Source organism: Gymnoscopelus microlampas, assembly GCF_963454915.1.
Source record: "Gymnoscopelus microlampas genome assembly, chromosome: 7".
NCBI classification, from domain to species: domain Eukaryota; kingdom Metazoa; phylum Chordata; class Actinopteri; order Myctophiformes; family Myctophidae; genus Gymnoscopelus; species Gymnoscopelus microlampas.
In genome coordinates, this window is record NC_139944.1 from 29,735,223 (window position 1) to 29,760,419 (window position 25,197).

At 42.4% G+C, this 25,197-nt stretch overlaps 1 protein-coding gene across 2 annotated transcripts in view; it reads right to left on the reverse strand.

The window, feature by feature from the left end:
* cita (citron rho-interacting serine/threonine kinase a) overlaps positions 1 to 25,197 on the reverse strand; it is a 51,896-nt gene that overhangs the window by 19,538 nt on the left and 7,161 nt on the right. For both annotated transcript variants that reach the window (XM_084063522.1, XM_084063521.1), the window contains exons 7-32: positions 25,038 to 25,131; positions 24,730 to 24,936; positions 24,056 to 24,209; positions 22,441 to 22,630; positions 18,379 to 18,487; positions 17,963 to 18,106; positions 16,848 to 16,967; positions 16,190 to 16,360; positions 15,858 to 15,911; positions 15,698 to 15,751; positions 13,276 to 13,416; positions 12,912 to 13,037; positions 12,252 to 12,347; positions 11,769 to 11,885; positions 8,320 to 8,429; positions 7,519 to 7,693; positions 7,115 to 7,312; positions 6,130 to 6,183; positions 5,102 to 5,299; positions 4,083 to 4,276; positions 3,074 to 3,209; positions 2,793 to 2,897; positions 2,395 to 2,535; positions 1,014 to 1,127; positions 670 to 862; positions 63 to 230 (exon numbers count right to left, since the gene is read on the reverse strand). In XM_084063522.1, the coding sequence (XP_083919648.1) occupies positions 63 to 230; positions 670 to 862; positions 1,014 to 1,127; positions 2,395 to 2,535; positions 2,793 to 2,897; positions 3,074 to 3,209; positions 4,083 to 4,276; positions 5,102 to 5,299; positions 6,130 to 6,183; positions 7,115 to 7,312; positions 7,519 to 7,693; positions 8,320 to 8,429; positions 11,769 to 11,885; positions 12,252 to 12,347; positions 12,912 to 13,037; positions 13,276 to 13,416; positions 15,698 to 15,751; positions 15,858 to 15,911; positions 16,190 to 16,360; positions 16,848 to 16,967; positions 17,963 to 18,106; positions 18,379 to 18,487; positions 22,441 to 22,630; positions 24,056 to 24,209; positions 24,730 to 24,936; positions 25,038 to 25,131 (3,563 nt within the window). The remainder of the gene's footprint in view (positions 1 to 62; positions 231 to 669; positions 863 to 1,013; positions 1,128 to 2,394; positions 2,536 to 2,792; positions 2,898 to 3,073; positions 3,210 to 4,082; positions 4,277 to 5,101; positions 5,300 to 6,129; positions 6,184 to 7,114; positions 7,313 to 7,518; positions 7,694 to 8,319; positions 8,430 to 11,768; positions 11,886 to 12,251; positions 12,348 to 12,911; positions 13,038 to 13,275; positions 13,417 to 15,697; positions 15,752 to 15,857; positions 15,912 to 16,189; positions 16,361 to 16,847; positions 16,968 to 17,962; positions 18,107 to 18,378; positions 18,488 to 22,440; positions 22,631 to 24,055; positions 24,210 to 24,729; positions 24,937 to 25,037; positions 25,132 to 25,197) is intronic.

A 25,197-nucleotide genomic window follows, 5' to 3' on the forward strand; every position in this document is an offset into this window, starting at 1 on the left:
CTAAATGTGCATTTCGTCTACCTGCCGGTGTTCGTTGGCAGAACTTCGCACGCATGACTGACCTTCTGGTGTGGCGGTCTCTTTGCAGCGCGTTGAGGGGTTGAGAAGGCTGCTGGGGCTGGGTTGATGTTCTGGGGATTTGACGATGGCCGACATGAGTATCTGCTGGCGGGCCATGGCAGGGGTGGACGGGGCAGCATGCTGATGCTCCTGAGCTTTAAAATGTGCCGCTGTAACATTTAGAAAGAAATAATACCACAACTTAGTTAACTCAATAACAGGGAATTATCTTCTTTGTTACTGGCAATGTTAAATTGACAATCTTGGACAAACATCTTGTTTCTGATAACTCCGATTTCCTCAAATGAGTGAGACGAGGCATGCAACGAGATTGCTTGTGCCGTATGAGCCTCTAAGTTCTCACACTCCAAAGTGAGGTGCTCTAAGAGCTCCGAAACTGAAATTATAATGAGTCATTATATGTGTGTGAAAGAGCCCAAATTGAGGAAGTCTCAAACTGTCAATACGAGCCGATCAAAAACAAGGGGTGGAGTTGCATATTCTCAATAGCAAATCCATTAGCACTGAGCTTCACTGAGAAAAGACATTGGATTTAAAAAAATGACATTATAGGCAATATGGCTATAATTGGTCATTGTGAACACCCACCCTCTTCTCTGAGGGATCGTAGCTCTATCTTCATCTTCTGCAGGGTCTCCTCCAGTTCAGAGCAACGCGAGCGCTCCTTCTCCAGTGCCAGCTTCATGTCACTGTACTGCACAGGCACCGCTGGCTGGAGCGGAGGACCCATTGCTCCGTTAGTCGTGGTGCCCACGTCCTCCCGACGGCGCCCGAATATACCCTGACCACCCGGACACAGAGGAACGTGTAAGCCACTGAATTAATTAACAATAATATACGTGTCATAATAAGAAACATACCACAAGTCATAACAGCATGATTGTGGATATTGTTATGGTGTATTTTGAATAATTTATGGGAATCCTGTTTACAATTGCCTTTTTTTTCTTAGTGGGTTGGTCCATTTTGGCTTGGAGGAAGTCGATGAGTTTGGTCTGCTGAGAGATGGTGCCTTCCATCTTCACCTTCTCATGGGAGTACACAGCCTGAGAGCAGGAAGAAAACACAGCCTCAGAGAAACACTCACTTCTAATTTGAACTCATGAGATTTGAGATCGCCATGGTAACTTCAAGATTTATTTGATCCCATTGATCCTCGTGAGATTTCTTAACTGTAGAGTAGAAGTGCTGGCAGCACCATTCCAATAACTAGCCAATGTTCTGATTGTGTTGCATCACATGCAGTGCATTTAACATAACCAAATCAAAATAAAATGGAGACACAACAGCTGTTTCATGAAAAAAAGTGATTGGTTTATTCAACTACAAAAACGTGACCTCTTGGCCTTCATCAGATTAAGACAAAGAAAAAACACTAAATTATAGTTTATTCATGTTTTTGTAGAGATCAAATGTTTTTAATGGAGCCAGTATCCCACAACTTTTGCCTGTTTCTGTAATATGCACTGAACATTTGAAGGCAGCACAACTGAGAACAAACCTTATTATCCTCCACACCCAAAGTAAAATAAAAGTCTGTTATGGAAATGGTCATGTACTGTAATTCACTTTGATGAGTTGCAGTAAGCATAATCGTGTGTGAGTGGCAGAGCCGTAATTCGATTTGAGGCATGAGGTGCGATTTTGCTTTGCAGCCGGGAGCAGTCATGCATGTGACCGTACCCTAAAACTGTTTTACCTCAACCACAGCAGCTGGATAGCTGTGTAATGAAAGTTGATGGACCCTTTTCACAGACACACAGTCATAGTAGTGTAAAGACAGCTGCAGCTAATTCAATTAACAAGTCAGTTTTATTTAGGTGTGCCAAAGAGCAAGCTACTGACAATATGCAATAGTATTGTCAATGCTTGCTAAGTGGCGCACCTAAATCAAATATACCCACAATCTTATTAGCTGCAGGTGTGGTCAACCTTTTTAAAAACTGCGTTATCTACAGTATGCTGTACATTCAAGCTATTGGCAAAACAAGATGAAGAACTTTGTGTATTTACAGCTTGGAAAAATGTTTGCCTGAGTAGAATATGATCACCCTGTACCAGTGGTGTTTGGAGATGGGAAAATAAATGTCCTAAAATAAAGGCAAAGGCTGTAAAATCTGTAATTTTGGCAAAATGCACTTCAAAATCCTTATGAGATTGCATTTCACATACTGAATGTACTACCTGTACATTGAGTTCTGAATGTACTACCTGTATGTTCTCCAGCTGGTAGTGAATGTACTACCTGTATGTTCTCCAGCTGGTAGTGAATGTACTAGCTGTATGTTCTCCAGCTGGTAGTGAATGTACTACCTGTATGTTCTCCAGCTGGTACTCCAGGTCCGTTCTCTCCGTCTTCAGCATGTCCGTCTGGTCCAAGGCCTCCTGCAGACCCTGGGTCAGACGGAAGATATGACTCTTCTGGAGGTCCATCTGCTGCTGCAGCTTCCCTTGCTGAAGAACAACCCACACACATGGACAGTTTATGGTCAAAGGTTTGATTCATGTATTCCAAGGACATTTCATTTACTAAAATAAGTTGTTAATTGACTATACACACAGATGGCCTCTTTGGTTCCATTTCAAATATTTGTTTTGGTGTCTCACTATGGGGGAACACTCACTGCGTTATGAGGTTTTAAGGCTATTACAGTATGTTAACACTTCTGAAATTAAATGTGTTGTGTGTGCGCTTGTATTTCTCTTTCTACCTCATCCATCAGCCTTTGTTTCAACTCTCTCTCCGTCTCCAGTTTCTGCTGTAGGCTGCGGGCGTTCATCTCCAGCATGGCATGCTTCTTTTCCAGATCATTGAGCTGCTCAAACACATTTTAATATTTCAAACACCTTCACTGTGTGAAACGGGTTTCCTCTCCCATGTAAAGCAACACATTTTTTTTCAATGCAAGATGGCAATATCAGATATTACAAAGTGCTTTGCAGGCTAGAAGACTGCGAGTTAACTTGACTAAATGATAGATTTGTGACTTACTGTATCAGAGAGGCTTTCGGCCTTGAGTCTCTGCTCCTTCAGGGCCTGCTGCAAGGCCATTATCTCAGCTTTGTGCTCTTTGACAGCCAGCTCTACTGCCTGCCGAGACTCGCTACTGCGCTGGTCCGCACGGAGCCTACACATAGAATCAGAACAATTCTTAACAATTATATTCTCTATTTAAATGATCCATTACAGTGAACTGTAGATGTGTTTGTCACAATTTGAGACTGCTTCCCTCTCAAATTAAAATCACTTTGCTTTTGCTTTGACAGGAACAAAATGTATTAATATATTAACTATTTGGCCAAACCAGGGCCAACCCAACACAAGAGCACTGGCTTTTAAAGCATTGTATGTCATCATTTTATTTTCAGTCTGTGTGCCCGATTCAGTCTACTATGTGGTTCTCCAAAAAAAGGGGAAGAGACACATAATATTTGTTAGGTTAGACATGGCTGTCATTCGTCAACCTTGCTCACGGAAGGTGCTGACGGGAGATTTTGTTATCACCTGCATGGAACTCAGTGACAGCACTGCACTGGGGAGTTGACAGCAGAGGGCGGCAGTTTACCGCCCTAAAACTGGAGGCCAAAGTCTCTTCCATAATGCCGGTAATTAAATCCATCTAAATGTTTCACAAATTAAGAGAATTTCCCAAAAGATGGCAAATGTTAATCCAACGTGTGTTTCTGTCAACTCGTTTTCTGAAGAGGCACAACAAGATTAAGCAAATGTCATAACAGCTCTATACCAGGTGTACACCACTATTGATTGTGGAGATGAGAGATACAGTATAACCTGATATCTTCAAATTACAATCTTAAGACTAGTTCTTGCCCCACCCGCAATTATGGTAATTTGCCTTTTCAAGTGTTTCCATCATCAGGTTCACACCTGCACAAATTCAAAATGGATGTAAAAACAGGCGGGGATGGTGCTTCCATCGTTTTGTCTATACCCTGTAATTAACCGTTTAGTTTGTGTGCGTGTAAATTTGAGTGTCTACCTATTCTGCTTCTCGTTGTCAAGTAGTCTCTGCATTTCCCTGGTACGTCTCTCAGCCTGGCTCTTCTCATCCTCCAGCGCAGATCTCCAGGCCTCCCACTGTCTCTCCTTTTCCAGCAGCTCATCATTCAGGGCATCCAGCTCTACCACCTGCTCCTCCAGCATGCTGCAGCTGGTCTTCAGTGTCTCAATGGTCTGTGTGGAACACCACCACACTTACAATTAGGGCTGCAACAGTTAATACAACTAATCCATTGAATTGATTATAAAAACCATATCGATAATTTAACAAAACTAGACTGCTGCCCTGAACGGGCATTATCGATTCAATTTGTTTTGATAATCGATGATTTAATAAAACTAAGCTTTTTGGGACAATTTAAGTTGGGAATGCATGCCGCACCCGGATATGCAATACCCGTTGTTGTCTGTGTCCCTTTTATGCCCATATATGGAGATCTCTGTGTCTGCCTGTCTGTCTGTCTGTCTGTCTGTCTGTGTCCCTTTTATGCCCATATATGGAGATACTGATGTCAACAGTATCTAAAACCCTGAGGAAGACTTCACTGTCGAAACGGTTTCTTTGGTTTCTTTAAACGTTTGCATCGTGGCTAAGAGCTGTGCGGCCTCAACCTTTGTCAATACTGTTACCTGCCGTGACCAGCACTCATCAACACAGTGTGCGCTCCCTCCTCGGTGTTTGCCCATCAGTATGTATATACCAATACTTTCTGGACAACTGATCTCCATATATGCCTATATAATAATGGCCAACATATCGGTCAGATGGGCGGTTCTGACAACCACCTATCCGAACGACTCGACACCGGGAACCGCACTCCCTCGAGTCCTGACGATTCGCGTGCCGAGTTTGAAGTCTGTCGGTCAGTGTGAAAATCAGGCACCACACTGACTGAACAACCAAAAAACTATAATAACTCTTACGCCAATCTGTGTAAGAAAGGTAATGTTCAGATGTGTATGTAGTTGTACTATTATGTGTGGGACTGTGTGTATCACCTGTTTTTGGTTATTGAGGTGCATCTCGCGGTCAGCGACCTCTCTCCTTAGGCGGTCTACGTCCTGGCTGAGCTGCAGCCGATCCTCCCTGTCATCTGAGGCCTCATCCAGCTGCTTGGACAGGTAGAAGTTCTGACGGTTGAGCTCAGCATTCTCCTGGCTCAGCTGTGTGAGCTGCTCCTCCAGGTCTGTGATCACCTGAGGCCACACACAGATAGAGCTGTTAGTACTGATAATTGGCAGCGGATGGTAAATCATAGAACCTGACATAATTTTTAAAGTAACTGCACTGTAGGGTAATAATGAGTTACAGATTTATAAGGTTATTGCTAAATGTTATACACTGATGTTGAGGTATTGAGCTCAAAGCTACATTATGTTTTCAATATCAATTTCCGTCACCTGACTATTCTATCAAAACAGCTACAAAACCTTTGTTATACTAAAACCATGCAGTCATGTATAAAAGACCAAAGCTTGTCATCAGAGCATCACAACAGTGTGCCAACAGAGCATGATGACCCTGTATAAACAGGGTTTTCAATATCAATTACCGTCACCTGACTATTCTATTAAAACAGCTACAAAACCTTTGTTATACTAAAACCATGCAGTCATGTATAAAAGACCAAAGCTTGTCATCAGAGCATCGCAACAGTGTGCCAACAGAGCATGATGACCCTGTATAAACTCAGGCCGTGGTGGGGGTCAGATGAACTTGTCTAAACAGTGACTGTGGCATACGATCTCTCTAGGGGGAAGGATGCACAAAAGGCCAGATATGACACATGAGTTGACAGTGCAGCAGCATCAACATTAGCTGTGCCAGGCCAACGCAGAGTGGAAGACAGCAAGATATGTGAGTGGATCAAGTTATGCAAACTGTGCCTCCATGCCAAGGTTTATATTCAGTCAAATCTGTTCTGTTGTCTTGGCATGTTGTTAGTACTGACAAACAACTCAATTGCCATAAATACACATTGAGTTACAGTGAAAACTGACGAAAAAGACTAAGGAGTAGTACTTACAGAGCAGCTGTCTCGCAGGGCATCAAATTTGCGCTGAATGTCATCCCTGTGACTCTGTTAGAGGAAGGGGGGAAATAACTTAAGTGAGTGGAGTGATTAAGTCCAAAATGATAAGCGACACATTCCAAAGCATGGGGAGAATACGTGGATACACAAATTGTCGACCGTGACTGACAAGCAGAAGACCATATCCTGTCATGTCAAACAGCTATATTTACTAACTACGTCCCCATTATAGGCCACAGCATACTCCACCCGAACAAGACATTTGTTCTGCTAGGGTAGGTCGATAACAAAATAGCATCATAGGAACAAGAACTGCGGCAGAGCCTTTCAGAACTTTTCTAACTAGCCAAACAAAGTTCTTAACCGAACATTGTTTGTGATTGGTCAGACACTCAATGCGCACATGATTTGTATTGTTTTATTATCGCAATCTATCAGCAACGTGCCATGGACAGTTTTGAAGAAACGTTAGCTGAGTATAATCTTTTTCAGAGCAACTAAACACATCCAGATGGCAATGAATTAATAGAGTGAGATAGCACACACTTTCTCGACCGTGTTTCCAACGTGTCTGACGCCAGAAATGGCTGTCATCTCCGAGACAAATTACGTCAAGGCATGTTGGAAATTAAAAGGCTCCAGCATTTTATACAATGCTTCAGTGGCTCGAGCCGCAGTGTTGCTAGGTTGAGTACAGAGTGGGCGGGGTCTAGTGTTCAGAACTCAAAATTGATGTTAGGATGTATAAAATAAATGTGTCCTTGGCTTGCAGAGCTCGGCCAGCTCTGATGACGCCGAACAATTTGTCCGTTGAAGTATGCTGCAGCCTTAAGGTAAAGAGATTCTCATACTTATTTCTTTTAGGCTGATATGTATGTAACTATCGGTGACTTAAGCACTAAATGTTGTGACCTCTCCTTTTGAACCTATAGTGGCTAGGAAGATGTGATTATGAGATGGTTTGGAACAATGCTCTCACCCTGAGAGCAGTGATCTCCTCTTCAGCTTCGGCGGTGGTGTCCTCCAGCTCAGTCTTGGCCTGCTGCAGCTGGCTCTCCAGGGCGTGGCGTGCAGCCTGCAGGCCACTGATCTGGGACTCACGCTCCTGCAGGGACAGGTTCAGCTCCGACACCTGCCGCTTGATCTCCAGCTTCTGCTCCTCATGTTCCAGGCCCATCTGCAAGTCAAACAGGACTGAACTAGTGAAGCCTTTAATACAGCAGAGACAGCCCAAGTAAGACAGCATTTGCATGCGATTTTCAGTGCATTGCAACTTTATTCGTTGATATATTCTTATATAGTCTCATATAGACTACAATGAGGAAAACAGATTGTGCCAATGTATAAAATAAAGCCACTTGACTCCCCTCCCCGTCTACTCACCTCCCGTATCCTGGTCTCCAGTTCCATAAGCCGACTCCTCTTGCTTTGTTCCTGCTGACTCACTTTTTCCAGATGTTCCTCCAGTTTGGCATTCTGGGCCTCCAGTTTGCCCGCCTGAGACTCTAAGTAGAACTTCTGCTGCCGGAGCTCCGAGATCATCTCCTCCTGGGCTTTCCTGACAGGAAAATGTAAACAAAACAAAAAATCATATACAAGAAAACAAAATGATGTTATGAGGAGCAGAAGCTCTTGCTGACTGTGAAAAGACTAAATAGAATATATTTTTAATTTAATGTGCTGCAGTAGAATCAGCTTCCATCTGAGCCCAACAGTGCATTATTAATTATTGGCACAGGTTAACGTTATTAATTATGTCAGTCATTTCTTTGTACATTTAAGTTATTTCTCCCCTGTGAAATTTTGCTGACGAAGCCAACACAATGCCAACAACACAATTAATTATTTGTAGGACAATCAATTGTCAAGTAAAATTTAATCACAGCCCGAAGTGTTTCACTTTTAACATGGGATACTTAAAGGCCTTTCCAGACAGGGTGTGATTGGTCAATCAGTTTTTACCGCATGCGAAAAGACGCATGAATCAAATGCGATTGGAAAAAAAAAACACGCACCGCCGCAGCCACTTGCCGCACAGCAAATTCGGAGCCGGTGTGCATGAGGTCATAGACAAACATGTGTTGCCATAAGCTGGGACTAATGAACATGCTGGAGGCTTTGGAAGGTTGGGTGGGGGCTTGGATGAGAGGATGGCGTAGGCAGAAGATCTAGCAGCTCACTCACATGTTCTTCTGGGTGTAGATACTACTGTTGGCGGCCAGCTTGTTAGCCTCTGACAGCTCCCCAATGCGCTGTTCCAGGTTCTTCATCTTGGAATCCATGGCATTAATGGTCTAAAGGGGGAGGGAGACACAACATGGTGGAAACCACCATCATGTAAAATGACTCAAAGATGCAAGGATCTGTGTCTAAATAACTAGATTTGACTCAGAATGGCTAGTTTTGGTCCATTAAGGTGTTGGAGCTGAATCTCCTACTGTTAACTCATTCACTGCCAAGGACGACTTATGACAGACTTTTTCTTTTTTTTCCCACACAGAAACAGGAGATAACGTGATCCGAAGATTTACTGCTCCATTCACTTCCTGGTTAATTTATTTTGGAAATAACCTGTATCTCGGCTCCTGTGTTTTACTATGTATTTTGGCAAGACACGCTATTTTCAACGGCGTATAACAAGCGAACGGGAGGTTGCGATGACTTTTTGCTTTTTTTGCGGAAGCATAGTGAAATAGATCATTCTGGAGATAAATATTCTGTGACTACTTGAAAAGGTAAGAAGAAAGTAAGAAGTAAGAAGAGTTAACGTCAGATCACTGCATTTGGATTGAACATGCCTCAAGTCTACCACGAGAGAGAGAGACACAGAGAGACAGACAGACAAAGACACACATACACACAAAGACACACATATACACACAGACACAGATACAGATACGTAGATAGACGGGTAATTAGACCTGATCCCGAGGGAAATTTAGTTGTCATAGCAGCACAACATGAGACGAGACAAAGATACAGGAAAGGGTAAAGAGCACGTACAGAATAAGTAGTAGGGTAACACTAACTAAAATAGGCTGTATAAAAGACAACTTAAGTTAACATCTGAACTGGCCCTCTGCACCTGGGTTAGTCAGGCGTGCCTGATGTATAATGATGAGTAGATATAGCCATGAGTAGATATAAATAGAGGTATCGTTCTATCACCAATTAAAATGGCATGGAGGAGAGGAAGGGTGTTGGGGGAGCCTGCGGGGGTCTGGTGGAGTGGGAGTGTAGATCCTAGATCTTACTTGAACCCAGGCTTTATAGTTGAACCTAATCAATTTCTCTGATGCAACTCTGGCCCTTTGCCTTAAATGAGTGCTTAATCACACGATGAACCATAGTCTTCAAACTCCCAGAGAAGAATGAGCAGGTGGTAGCGTGACTGCCTGGGAATGGTTCCTGGTTTGATCCATTCCCTTGCTCCTCCTGGTATCATGTTGAAGTGTCCTTGTGAACAAGACACTGAACCCTTAACGTCTCCTGATGAACAGGTATTATATACATTTGCTGCCTCCGCCGTTGGTGTTTGAATGGGTGACTATAAGGCATACAGTACATTGTGCTTTGGATAAAAGGCACAATGTAGGTCAATCAATAAGCACTGTAATCCACTAACCCATTAAGACCTGAGGCCAATTCTACAAATGTCTTCTAAATCCTAACAGTTTTCTGAAACACTTGTGTTGCTATAATATCAAATATTTAGTTCCAGGGACCCCCAGACGCAAAGATTTGAGTTACAAATGTAAAAATGATATACCGTAATTTTCGCATTATAAGCCGCACCTGAATATAAGCCGCAGCAGCTAAATTGAATGATTTGTACATATATAAGCCGCACTGGACTATAAACCGCGGGTGTAAAATCCCTAGATTTAGGAGGTCGCCTAGTGGCCGTTAGCTATAAAAATCCATAGATAAGCCGCACCGTTATATAAGCCGGGGTCGAAAAATGGGAAAAAAGTCGCGGCTTATAGTCCGAAATTTACGGTATATATATTCAAAGATTTGCACACATTTTCATGTTTTTTCAATAAAAATGCAGATCTACAAGCTCATAGCGCGGCACTCGGTGCCTTGCTATGAGCTTGTATATCTGCTATTTTTGAATAGCCCAAAGTGTAACATAATGGTTAAAGTGGTTCAAATTGAAAATGAGATGCTTTCCCGGTCTTAATGGGTTGAGACATTCCCAGAGGAACAGGCACCACACACACTGTAACTTCTGATACCACAACACAGTATGAACCATCTTAAATTATGCCATAATAGAATCCCTCATTAGGCTTTGTGTCTGTTTGTTAAATTATAACTAATAGGGCTGTCAATTCTCTCTTAAAAATCGTATTTGAATCCAGATCAAATAAAAGGATCAACATTTTAATCAATTTGAATCTTAATCATTATTTTGGTAACAAATACATTCAATATAGCAAAGTGCAGCATCGAGCTGTTATGTAATGAGGATCAGCTCGGGAACAAGGCTAAGCCACGTTTGTTTATCTAAATAGGAAATACAAAAAAGCTTGTTAATTTTCCCTGTTATTCTTTGGCAGAACAAAAGATGTGGAAGCCAGTATCTCATTCTGTTATTTGACATGAATATAAAAAATAGCGTGATCAAAAGTAAATTTGATTCCAGACAAACCTAGGCGTAACTTGAGGAGGCTGTCTCCTCAGTTTCAAACAGAAAAGATGACAAAAATTATAGTTTGCATACTTTCTTTGCAATATCACTGTGCAATCACACATTGTCTATGTGAGCGTCTGCAGAAACACTGAACAAGGTGTTTGGAGATGGAGACTAATACAGCGATTATTTATAATTAGTTCTACATCTGGTTTTCACATACTGTAGCACACCAATGGTGTTCTACTGGAGGCATGTTAGGGTAACCGGAAGACTTGCCCCAAAACACGCTCGCCCCCATTCTTTTCGCGGACCGCTTGAGCAGTTCTTGTATTCTTGAATTTATTTTGACTGAGGATAAGGTTACAAATAAGTTTAGGGTTAGGCATAGTTTTACTAAGGTTACGTTTAGGAATAAGGTTGGGTTTAGGCATAGTTTTACTGAGATTACGTTTAGGAATAAGGTTAGGTTTAGGCATAGTTTTACTGAGATTACGTTTAGGAATAAGGTTAGGTTTTGGCACCGTTTTACTGGGGTCACGTTTAGGAATAAGGTTAGGTTTAGGCATAGTTTTACTGAGATTACGTTTAGGAATAGCAGGTGGCGACCGTTCCGAGGTCGCCGGATTTGCCCTAGGGCGACTGTGTTTTGGGGCGAGCGTTTTGGTATTCCATGTTAGGGATTACCAACGTTCTCACCGTATAAGTCACAACATCTCTCTTTTCATTATGTAAAACGGACATGTGAGTTCAAATTGGGTCCAAATCTCTGGTCTATCTGGCTTATAAAACAGCAGCAGCAGCATCTAGAGCTTTTTTTTTATACACAGGCCTGGTACTGTAGTTACGACATCAACAGTCAAGTTACATTATACATTAAAAATAATAATTAATTTCAATAACTTTGAATTGGGTTCTAATCTTAAAATTCAATCCGACAACCCTAATAGCTAATCTAATCTTAATTCTAAATACCAAACAAAACCATGCTTACAGCTTTCTGTTCGCTGATGAGCTTGCATTTCTCTCTGGCCTCCTCCTCCTGCTCGGTGCGTTTGGCTTCCAGACTGTCCTTGTCAGCCAGGTCCGCCTTCATCTGGGCCTCCAGAACCTTCACACATAACCAGGACAATTTAGTCAACACAGCATTTGTAGGCAATTGTCAGACAAAATACTACGTAAAATTTTGAATTACTGTGAGGTTGTCACAGTAATTATGAGCTTGTATATCTGCTATTTTTGAATAGCCAAAGAAAAATGACACAGATGCGGTCTAAATGGATTAAATAACAGGGATCAATCTTGGATGCTTTAATCTTCTGAAATTCGTATTTACAGGATATTTACAGCAATGGAGATGGATGCGCTGATTTATTTATTGTCTATATTGACTAATAGGGATCAACTAAACAAAAACTGAAACATAATGTAAGATGTCCCACTCTGACAACAGCAGGTGGACATTAGTCTGCCCTACCTTTATCTTGTCTTCATAAAGCCTTTCCTTTTGAGCCAGGTGGGTTTCCATCCTCTGGGCTGTTGACTGCGTCTCCCTCAGGTTCTCTTCCAGTTCCTAGATGGGACGTTAATATACGAGGGAGGGATTTAACATGACTGCTGTCATAATGACATACTTGTTCACACAAACAATCACTATATTAATATATGAATTATATTAAAGCTATAATCCGGGAGTAGATGTGCCGCCATCATTATTTCAGACATTGTTGCAATTACCTTTCCGTCGGGCAAGACAATGGACATAAAACTTAGGGATTGTATCTTTAATGTCTTTTATATCACGTCACAACTAATCCCAACTAGTGGATAATGTAGCAAACACAGGATTTACAAGTTACGGAAGGAAAAAATAATACAACTGAAAAAAATAAATAATTCTTCTCCTTCTGGAGGGACTGCATAGCTCCTTGTGAGGACTCAGCCTACAACGGTAGGTCTTTAGCTCCCTAAAGAAAAGCCCTGCATGGGGTGTGTTCAAGGATAAACAGGGACGGAGAACGGAGGGTACACACAAGGATGGATTCACCAGCCAGCCGCAAGAATGAGTGGGTGAGTGGGGGTGAGAGAAGATGGGCACAAAGCATTAGATAGACGGCCTTATCTGTGGCTCTCTCACCAGGATCTTTTCAGCCATCTGCTGGATCTGTCCGGATTTGGTCTGGATGTCATCTTTCAGCTTGTTCTCTCTTCGCTCCACCATCTCCAGTCTTTTCACCTGGTTCTCTAGGGTCTTCCTGCCCTCCTACAGTACACACACACATTCACACGCACAGATAAACAGACACACATTTAACACTTTTGGCAAATCGCTACCCAGGAACATTCTCTGGACTGAGAGTTCTTGTCGGTTCCAGTAATTAAATATTAAAATAAGAGGGGTGGGCTGATGTGAATGTACTGAAAATATAACTAGCATTGTGAGTCATTACAACCAGACATTAAGCATTAAGCACTGTGGATCGGGTGGACTATGCTCATACCTCTGTTTCTCTCAAGCGGCGTTTGAGTGTGTCACTAGGGTCGGTCTTGCCTTTTAGACGCTCAAGATCTCGCTCCAGCCTTTCTTTGGCCTGACGAATGTTCTGCAACAGCTCGGTGGCTTCTGTGCTGGCTTTCACTGCCTAGGGGAGGTCAGGAGGTCAAAGACTGTTACAGTAAGTCTCAGTACAAGGCGAGCTTGTTGATTTGACAGGGAGTGGTGGAAAAAAAAGGTGGGTAAACCAGCTCAGCAGACACTATGGGAGACAAATGTTTGTGACAAAATGACAATTATGTTAGTCTGAAAATGAAAATGACACCGTTCAAAAGTAAGTTAAAGTCATACTGTGTTTTTGAAATAAACTAAAGTTAGTTTTGACAATCTTTCACAGGAATCTGCCGGCAACTTTTCTCGTCTTTCCAAGTCCATTCTCACTGCTTCCCTCTGTATTTCTCGTCAACTTTTCTCGTCTTTCCAAGTCCATTCTCACTGCTTCCCTCTGTATTTCTCTTCTCAATAACGTTTTTTCCATCATTTGACTTTTTGTTCTGCTACTGAATCATTTTGTTTTCCCCCTCATAACGTTTTCTTTCAATCTTGAACAAGCTGCCCTTACTGCACCTTCTCCTTTATTCTTGTCTTTGGCTCTTGCATCTCCAGTCTTTGCATTCCTTCCTTCTCTCTCCTTATCTCTTCCACTGCTGTCTTGAATTATAATATAGGCCACAGAGTTAAAATCTGAGACAAAGTATATACTGGACTGGTACTGTAGTTAATTATATCAATAGAGCTGTCAGTGGTTCTCAAAACTTTACATTTCAAGGACCCCCATAACCCTGAGGGTCCCTGGACCACACTTTGAGAACCACTGCAACAGAGGATCATGGAAAAGAAACATGATATAATCATGCTTCAGAATAAGCAGAACACTGCAACAAGCTAGTTCAAATTATACTTCTACTGATTAACTAGTAAAATGGATCGGGTTGCTGCACATAATTAATTGCAAAAAGAGACTTTGTGCTCTTTTATTTTGAATTAGCATGTGAACCTTTGGGGATAGAGCCTTCAGTGCGCCAGCCCCCCCCCAACCTGTGGAACTCTCTACCAATGGAGATTCACCACGCTTGATTAGGCAAATCGGTACACATTATCTCTATAGTCATGTGATCAAGACGGATCTGTCTGATTTTTCATATTCCATCCTGATTGCCAAATTACGAACATTGCTGGCCCACACTAACCTACCTGACCTGGCGGAGATCTGTGCTCCGAGGAGCACTTTTTCTAGTTATTTATTTGTTTGTTGGTTGGTTGGTTGTGGTTGTTCATTGTCTTTCTATCTTGATGTAAAGCATCCTGAGTCTCTTGAAAGGCGATGTATACATTCAAGCTGCTATTATTATTATTATTATTTTATTTTCTACACCAAATTATCATTAGTGCAGCACGCTTCAAATATTGCGTAATCTTTTATAAAGAAGGCTATCCGTCTTGTCTGTCGTCTGCGCCTGTGAAGGCAGCAGTCCAGACAAGGAAACGCTTGTTTTTATCCTTGCCAATAACTAGTGGGTGGTAAGTTGAGGACTGCTCATAATATGACAGACCTTTATACACAGTGTAAAACAATCATATTGTACTGCTGAATCCGATTTGACTAAGAAAAACAAAATCCTTAGTTTTTGAGCATACTGCATGCAATAACTGCTCCAGTGCAGCTGCTCTGTGGTCAATAGTATAAGACTGTGATTGTACTGGGAAGCTCAAAGGTGTAAATGTATGTCACTGTGTACTGTAAGTGTGAAGCAGAGCGCTGCTGAAAAAGAGCATTCATATTTCATACTTTGTAAACCTTCCCTTAGCAGTGAAGGTTAAAAGATATATGAAAAACGTATTTTCAAATTATTGCTATGTTGTTCTAGCCAGTTTAGAAACGTTATGTTGGACGTGGAACATAAGAATAGAAACTTCAAAATATTGGTTCTGTGCGCTGGGGTGGCACAGGCCTAATGTTCCTGTTCACCATTTTTTTAAATAAAGGATTTACAGAACTGAACGGTGTGCCTTGGAAGGGGAGGAACTTAAAGATTTTAAGTTCCTCCCCTTCCAAGGCATATGTCCTATGAATCAACTCTCTCCAAAGAGCACCAGACTTCAGTATAGTTCAGGCAGCATGTAGTGACTAAATGACAAGTTAATGCATATAAGCCGGTAGCAGAATTAGCAATGACAAATAATAGACAAAGATTAACATTTGTAAAAATGCCCGTGAAAATGATTAAGAACTAGTAAACATATAATTAATCAGACATGCATAGCAACAGACAAATGGAAAGACATAAATTACATAATAATCAGCTAAAACCATTAAGGGAAATCTTTTATCAGAAATGGGGGGCATGAAGTCACTTGAAGGCACCTACCTTGGAGAGTTTGTCCTGGAGCTCTTCGATTTTCAGCTGCTGTTCAGAATTGGTCTAAATAAAACAACAAGATGAGTGAATGACAGACGACTTTACCACAGTGTACTAGACACTTACTGTACAGCTCTGGAATGGAGAAATCAGCTGATTCTTAACTCACCTTCTCCAGTTTGGTGAGTAGCTCCTCTATTTCAGCTTTGCCCTGCTCTCTGGCCTAGGAAATAAACAGTGCAACAAGGAGACATCAATACAAAAAATATCCAGGCCTTCTCAAACCTTCTCAAAATCGTTTCATGTATTAGGCACTGGTATCTAAATGGCTTGAGAGAAATTGTCTCGACTTAAACATCTCATGGAAAGGTGCTCACTTGAGGTTGCGTTGCGAATAGTTAGCACAGTCAGACATGCAAATCATTGTTCAATAGAGTGGAAGATTATCTTTAATAATCTTCAAATGACAGCGGCAGCTTTCTCCATAATGTTCCGACATACCTTCTGGATTCTCTGTTGGTATTCTACAGCCTTCCTTTTCAGCTCTTCGCTGGTTTGCCTGGAATCTCTGAGCTCGGACTCGTATAGGTCGCTGCGGCGGCGGGCAGCCGACAGGTCTTCCTCCAGCTGCCTGATGGTCACCTGCATCTCCTCCAGCTGAGCGTGGTACTCCTGAGGTTTTTTAATGCAGTGTTTTTAATGGCAACAGTGCGTTGACCCTAACACCCTGGGGTCCTGGACCACCAAGGCGTGTCAAACTCGTATATGATGAGTCTGTGAGTGAGAATGTGTTGGCCAAAGAGAATATGTGAAATGGAATAAACATGGAAAATATTGCTGCGCATTTTAACCATATCGGCTATCGGGTGGTCTACAACAATTTCTTCTAGATTAAATAAGTATAAGTAAGTAAAGCTTTTAAATCCTCAAGAATCTCTGCCAAAAACAATCAGAGGAAACAAGCAAAACCTTCTTCTAACCAGCCATGTCTATGGCTTCAGAAGGAGTGCCCTGTGGGGAAGCCATCTGCATGTGTGCCATCTGGAGGGACGACCTTGGCATTTTAAGGACTGCAGAGGGTATCCTCAGAGGGAAGCCCTGCTTGTGTACCGATGTGGTATCTCAGCGTTTACCTGTGGCGGTGTAACAAGAACTGTACCTGTTCCTTGATCTCCTGCAGCTTGTTGCTCTGCTCGCGGATGTCGTGCAGAAGCTGCAAGGCCTTGTCATCCTCCTGGGAGACTTCCACGCGGGCCTGCTCCAAGCTACGCTTTAAGCTCTGCAAAAAACAAACATACATACAAAAAAATCAACCATAAAGCCGCTGCTGAGAGCTGTACTGGAGTTATAGTTTCAGGGCAAAAAGCTGATGCACTTAAAGGGATAGTTCACCCAAACAATTACTCTTTTTCAATCGATTAGTCACCCCATGGAGACTTGAATTCATGGATATTTTTTTGTTTTTGTCGCATTCCTAAGCCAATAATTTGATGACCAGCGGGCCGGTAGGCAGCGGTTCCGGTAGGACACACAAAGGAGACTCTTTGTGTCTCCTACCGGAACCACTGCCGGTCATCAAATTATTGGCTTAGGAATGTGACAAAAACTAAAAAATATCCATGAATTCAAGTCTCCATGGGGTGACTAATCGATAGAAAAAGTCATTTTGGGGGTGAACTACCAAACGTAGTGCTTTCTCCAAGTTTCGCAGAGGTCAGGATGAAATACCCCGTCAGCACTGAGATTCTTAAGTATTGTGAGCTGCTCCCTACTGATAGGACGCAATGTGTGCAGTGCGTGCCACTTGACAAAACACTAGGGAAGTTGAGGTGGCAGTTGTCCTAGTCACGTTTTAGTTATATTGTTGCAACCCAAACCCAAAAACCCAAACCCAAATTGCAACCCAAATCAACAGGGTATGTTGCTACCTGGTTCCATGAGAGATTTCTACTTTAAAGAAGAAGCTGCCAAAAGCAATTTATCCTGCAGTTTTCCTTACTTAACTTCTGTTTTCTATTGGACCGGAAGGAATTTCACCACAGAAATAGTTCAGGGCATGGTGCCAACCGGCGCAATACTCATACTTAGTGCCAGCTGCACCAATTTCACTGCTGTGTCAAACCTTTGAACCCATCATGTGAGCTGCCGATAAACATGAACATTACTGTCCTCAAACTAGAGGTCATAGAGTCTAATAATGGCATTACCTTCATGTCCAATCTTTAGCTACCGATACTGTGTAAGCCGTGTAAGTAAGTAGTGTAAGTGACTCACGCTGCATTCAGTGATGTAGGTGGCAAGGTCTTGCTCCAGGATGGTCCTCTGGCTCTCGGAGGCCTTGAGCTCCACATCCTTTTGGTGGAGCACCGACTCCAGGTCAGTCATCTTACGCTGGAACCTGGAGATCTCCTGCTCCATCTGATCACACAACAAGACCAGCCGACCGTTCAGGATGAGGGCTACGGTTAGCCTGATTATCAGACTGAAGCTGCGTCCCTGCGTGGAGCTTCAGTCTGACATTGGCTCCAGTGTAGGCGATTACAAGGGGGAGGGGATTAGAATTTCCTTAACCCAATTTGAATTGGTTTAGAATTTCTCTAAACCAATCACAAGGGATGAGAACCGCTGCCATAGACCTAAGCAAGCGTGATCCCTGAAAACAGAACCGGAGGCAAATGCACGCCCCTCACCTTGTGACATTTGTCTTGAGTTTCTTGTAGTTCTTTGCTTTTCAGGTGCAGCTTCTTTTCCATTGAGTTGGTCTTGGCAGGAGAGTCGAGTTGGCCTGCAGACACTGACCTGGGAGCAACAACATAAGATATTGATATGTATAATTTTACTTAATGAAGTATTACCAGTTAGAGCAGAACGGATAAGTGTCTGCAAAAAAACATTGAATGGGGTGTACAGTAGGTAGGCAAAACAAATACTGTAGACCTTTATCAATTGAACATTACCATGACAAAAGTCTACATTATTTAGGACTGCAACAATCGATGATTATATATCTTTTTTTAATATGGGGGGGTGTTCTTTATATAAACAAAAAATTGTAAAAATAGTGGAACTACAAGCTCCCACCGTTGTGATGCAACGCTTTGTGAGCTTGTAAATCTGCAATTATCACTATTTTTTAAATAGTTTGAAACGTTTTACCTATAATGACATGCCCAAATTAGAGATTGATTATTAATCAATTACAAGTATCAATTATTGTTCATGTTCAATTAAATAGATGAATTTGATTAACTGTTACACCCCTAGAATACATGATAAATCAATATGTCCTGATACCGTCATAATGGATGCACTAGCTGATACAGACACACAAGAAAAAAGTTACGGATGCTAAGGGAATGTTCAAACACATCATCTTGTATTTACTTTAAGAAGCATTAGCGGAGGATGAGGGTGATGATTCTTACAAAAAAGACAAGTATAGTATAGGGTAAAATAAGCTAGACTCTCAATTTGTAGTTATTTTAATGATAAAGATGAAGATAAGGTTTTGATAAATGATAAGTTATAGGCGTGGGTCAGTTAAAGGACAAAACAAATTTTGTGAACAGCATCTTAAGCTCAGAACTGTCACTTCAGTTTACCCAACAAATCAAATACTGTCAGATTGATTGACTGACGTTTGTATTGAGAATAGTGCATAAACATGTACATAATCCGTCAAAAGGATAAAACACAAAAAAAGCTTGAGAGCTTATTTCCATTGTGGTTCTTTGAGTGCAAATGTGTGTAAACTGAGTGTCATGTGTTGACGAGGGGGGGGGGGGGGTAGCAGAGACATACAGAACAATTCAATCACCTATGATCCTAGAGTACCATTTCTATGTATTACCTCGGGTTTACCTTGCTATATGCCTAAATTGTAAGGCATGAAACAACATGGTTGGTCAGATGGGGTTTTTGACCCGACTATTGCAAGGAGTCTGCCTCCAGAGGCCTATTAGTGGGATGCTGTAATGTGTTGTGACGTTGTTTACATCCTTCGGGCATATTTAATCTGTTTAGAGTACAAGATGAAGTACATTTTTGCGTCTTTGTATTACTGGGCAAAAAGCCAAGGTGCTTCTGAATCGAGGCTCTGAGATACATGAATCTGCTTTGTATGAATGAGTCTACAAATACACAGTTGAGTCAGTCTGACTCTGAGTCACATGTTAAAAATAATGTCACTGAATCGAGCGTTGCTGCTGCAGTTGATATTTAATTATTTGTCCACCAAAGGATACACAGTTGAGTCAGTCTGACTCTGAGTCACATGTTAAAAATAATGTCACTGAATCGAGCGTTGCTGCTGCAGTTGATATTTAATTATTTGTCCACCAAAGGATTTGTTTGGTGACTGAATGGCTCCTTGGAAATGTCACTTGCCATTCCAAATTCACATCACATGTTGGCGCGCAGAGCATTTGGCAAACAGCACAGAGAAACTTGCGCAGAAACTTAGAAACCATTCACAATCCAAATACACTGCTATCCTTTTACTTAAAAGCAGTGTTTGCGATGTCTGCAGAGCTCAGGAAAATAAATAAATAAAACAATGAAAAATGTCTCCTCAATTCTGGTGGCAATTTGAATTTTTACTGCAGTACGCCTACTTACAGCATGCACTGACTGCAGTCCCAGGTTAAGTCTACAGGTAAAGACTGAAACGCTTACTCTAATCCATTTAACGATACAAAGCTTGGGCAATAAAATCATTAGGATTAATACTGTGCCATTAGAACTGGTTGACACATCACACTGTCAAAGGCTTGGTGTTCAAACAACCCAAGAATTGAAAAGCTTAATGAATATCACAACCCAAACACAGACAGACACCAAACATCAGAGCCAATGCCCCAATAAATATAAAGTAGTGTCACCACAACATAGGAGACTTGGTCAAATACATTTTACTAGGTGTAAACTGGTTATCTGAGAGACAGTGTACTACCGTATTCCTACACAACTTTACTTAACTGCTATCTGACGAGTTGCCATTTTTACTAGGCAGGCTAATAACTATAAAGTAAAGCAAACGCAGAAAAATATATATATAATTTTGGTGTTGACAAAGCTATAATTGATATGGGAGTTAAAGACCTGGCTGTGCTGAAGAGCTGCACAAGACTTCAGAGAGACTAGCATACGCATATACTGTACACTCACACACACACACACACACACACACACACACACACACACACACACAGAACGGAAGAACGAACACGGAGCACTCAGCACAACACACGCATGGACACACACACAATAGAGTCTACGCACACCTTCAGTAAATCATTTCTGATATGAAAATCACCGTTAAGAAGACAGCAGCCCCCTAGTAGATCTGTTGGTGCTAATAAGATGGATTGTTTTACAAATAAAGTCAGAGAGAGACAGAGAAATGAATGTGTGCACAGAGAAGAAAGAATGCCATGAAACACCAAAACACATGATTAGGATTTCATGTCTGGCTCGGCCAGAGTGCAATTCTCTTTGGCTTTTCCCCACACACACACACACACACACACACACACACACACACACACACACACACACACACACACACACACACACACACACACACACACACACACACACACACACACACACACACACACACACACACACACACACACACACACACACACACACACACACACACACACACACACACACACACACACGCCATTAGCTTGGAGCTCCATTTCATTAAGTGCACAAAAGGAAACGACTGGCTTCAGTTAAAAACAATGCTGCTGGGGAGAACAGAGAGAGAGAGAAATATAGAAACATGGGAAGAAGGAGAACATTGAAAAAAAATAGAGGAGAGGAGTTGAGATGGGTGAAGATGGGGGGTGGGTGAAGAACAGAAAAAAACATCAAGGTTTAGAAATAGATTCTCTCCTCCCAATCTCTGATCATCCTTTTCACCGGTCTAATGTGTTCATGCTTTTTTTCCTCCATTCCTGCTGTCTGGCTATGGTGCGTAGTCTATGGCTTAATTAACCTGCGGGAGCAGTGCCAAGGGCTAGAGAGATGAAGCTCCATCCTCACGCATTATTATTATTGAGACGCCAAAGTCTGCTTGGTAAAATGATGGCTCCAAAGCCAGCGCAATAAAACTCACAAGCCCATTCTACTGCACAGTAGCAGGCGAGCACAATAACAGCATTAACAGCAGGGGAGGGTGTGCGCATGAATGTATGTGGTGGGGTTCCACCTCACAGAAAGCCTCTTTGACACACTGAGTCGAATACCAATCAGCACCGATGGCAAAGACGATAACACTGCCTTACATCCTTCAACTCATTCAACTGATCTATGGGATCCTTCTCACACAGATCTCACTGAGAGATGCCACGTTTGATCCCATATAGTACATCAATGCAGGCTTTCGATGTTTAATTCAATGGAGAGCCACATAACACAGGGGGGGACCCCCCCCTCCCCTCCCTCCTGGTCTGACACAGCATACGGCCAAGCCCACTGGAGTTCCAACAGACATAGACACCACCACCAATGTCACTCTGACGCAACACCAAATGGCCCGGGTTGGTACCCCTGGAACAAAACTGCCTGGATATTGTTGCCGTGGCAATGAGGAGTCTAGGAGCAAGGATGTTGCCACCTGTAACGGAGGGTCTCTAACCAATTGACAAAAGGGGGGGGGGGGAGGCTGACTAGCTGAAAGGGATTATGGAGGGTATCTTTAAATGAAGTAAAGCTGCTTATATTAAACAGAGAGTACTTACTCAGCCTTAGTCAATGCTGTCAAGACCCTGCTGTAGAACCAGCCTAGAAAGGGCAGATCCTGGCCCTGGAAGCCCGCTGGTAGAGCTCCTCGTTGGGCTGCTGGGGTTGGCCGGGGGGCTGCCTGCTCCGGCTCCTCAAAATTAGAGGTGTCATCTTCGGAGCGTAGCGCAGGAACAAAAGGGGGGAGGACTGCAGGAGAGGATAGTTAAAGGAGAGGAGAGAAAAGAGGAGTCCAGAGGGGTATGAAGCAATAGAAAAACAAGGGGGGAAAAGGGAAGAGAAAGGGAGGCGAGAGAGGTAACGGAGCAGAGCGATGTGAGCCTAGAGTGCGGTAAGTCGCGCGCTCATGCACATGCTGCCTCTGTCTGTCCCTCCCTCCTGCCTCTCTCTCCCTCTCTCTCTCTCACGCTCTCACACACACACATGTGCTCGCTCTCTCTCCCTCACTGCAGCAGCACAAGCTAATCAGCAGGAGCCAAACCAGAATCATGAAGCTCCATCTACATTCAAATGTCAACAAACCATGGCATGCCTATAATAGCAACACACACACACATATTCATGTGTTATTATTTATTCTTTCGCCTTTTGTGAATTGTTGTATTTTTTTTTATATATATATGACACATAGGAAATCAATAAATCAATTGACCCATCGTCCACCCCACCCATACATGCACATACGAACACAGACGGAAAAAGGACCAAACATATCAATATAGTCTATTGGTAAACACGTGCATCCTAAGGAAAACAGGTGAATTTATTAATAGTTTAATAATAAGACAAGCATGTTTAGATAGCTTTAAATTAACTTCTAATGTTGGTACAGAAGAACCACCAAGCAAAGCATTTTAAAATAATTCATATTCATAAAGAATATACATTTATTTTCATTACTAGAATTATGGTTCGTACCAGCAATTCCCTTTCTATAAACAAAAATGAACCATATGCCTTTCTGCAATATCTGCGTTGCCATAATTGACCAGTGCATCACTAGTAATGGCTGTTAGTAGATGCTGCAGATGTGATTCATGCCACAATTAGAATTCAAAATAATCTCATTCGGTGCAGTCTGAGGTTTGGGTGGGTGGGTGACAATGGGATTCAACAAACGCACGTGTATTTCCTCTACAGCAAGCGTGTCTGTCGCTAGCGTAAAAGATTTCTGCTGCGTCTACTGAGGGAGAGATGAGCTGCAGATCTTTACCTCGGTCTCCCTCTCTTCAGCTCTCTCTCTCTCTCTCTCTACCCTCTGGAGAGAACTGGCCTGTTGCCAGCAACACAGAGAATCTCATTATTTTACTAATGCACACAACCACCACTGGCAAAGCTGTTGCTTAGTGTGTTTGAGTGCATATGTGTGTGTGTGTGTGTGTGTGTGTGTGTGTGGGGGGGGGGGGGGGGGGGGTCTGTGACATGCACCCATCACGCTGTGTACATTTTCTCCCCACTGATTAGATTGTACATCCAAATCTGTCGACCAATAGCATATGATCTGTCCATTTCCAGCATGATCACTGTCACAGCCACATGATAGAATCATCAGACCACCACAAAGGCAGGAGGATACGGTGCTCTACGTTCAGAGGAGCATAGGATTATCCTCACCTTGTCTCAGGTTGTTCCAGTCCACGCTGGAAAAAAAGGCGTGACAGCGCAGCCCCTGGAAGCCCAAGCGCTCTTTGGCTCCGCACAGTAAGCTCTGCACCAGGTCCACAAACTGCTTACTGCTCTGCGGCTCTGCAGGAAACTTAAGGAAACGCTGAGAGGAAACAATGTGGATAGCGACTGATTAGAGCAGACAGGCCTTAATGGGCACTCATTGCGGTGAAGTAGAGCATATTTCTACTGAATGAACTGGGAACTGGCCAGTGTCACCAGTAGTGCTGGGATATATATTTAATTAGCTACAAACATAAACATAGTTTGAATTCAACATCAAGTTATTCAACATACTTTGACTTTCATTTCATCTTTCTGTGGTGCAAAGGAGCTCTCTGCTTCCCCTTTTAAACATGTTATTCATAACTCTGATTTCAGTAAATAGATTAAAACATGGAGGTACTGTGTTCAGTTGTGTAACTAAAGATCTTTAGAAACAACTTGATAAGACTGAGATCAATCAGATATTCATATTAACGATCTGTAGTCACCGGTTTATCGCAGCCAATTTTTTTTTCTTCACTCATGTGCCCATCCACACCAAAATGAGATGTGTTATTACCAGGCAGTGACTAGTATATCAACAACAGTAGTACAGTACAGTATGAGCAGCTGTGTACCTGGAAGTTGAGGATGTTCTGAATGGTCTTGGTAGAGGTGCCATCAGAAAAGGGAGATCTGGCATAGATCATCTCGTACGCTATGATGCCCAAGGACCACCAGTCACACTCGGCCCCGTACGTATTGTGGGGGCCCCCATTCATGGCTGTCAGAACCTCAGGGGAAAGGAAATCCCGGGTTCCCACTGGTACTGTGGCGGCCGCCACCTGAGAGACACACGCAATCAAAATACATTTTCATGCTGACACACGTGGTCAAGTTTATTTAGGTTTTATACAAGGAACAGATTCCACATAAATCCTCTCACTGTTTTGTTGGCAGTCAGTCTGGCAGCTGAGCCAAAGTCTGTCAGCTTAATGTGGCCGGTCCGATCGATGAGAACGTTCTCTGGTTTGACATCTCTGCAAGTGGATAGATTAGAGGAAACATCATACTGCTTTTACACTGCTTTTTGTTTACAAAGTATC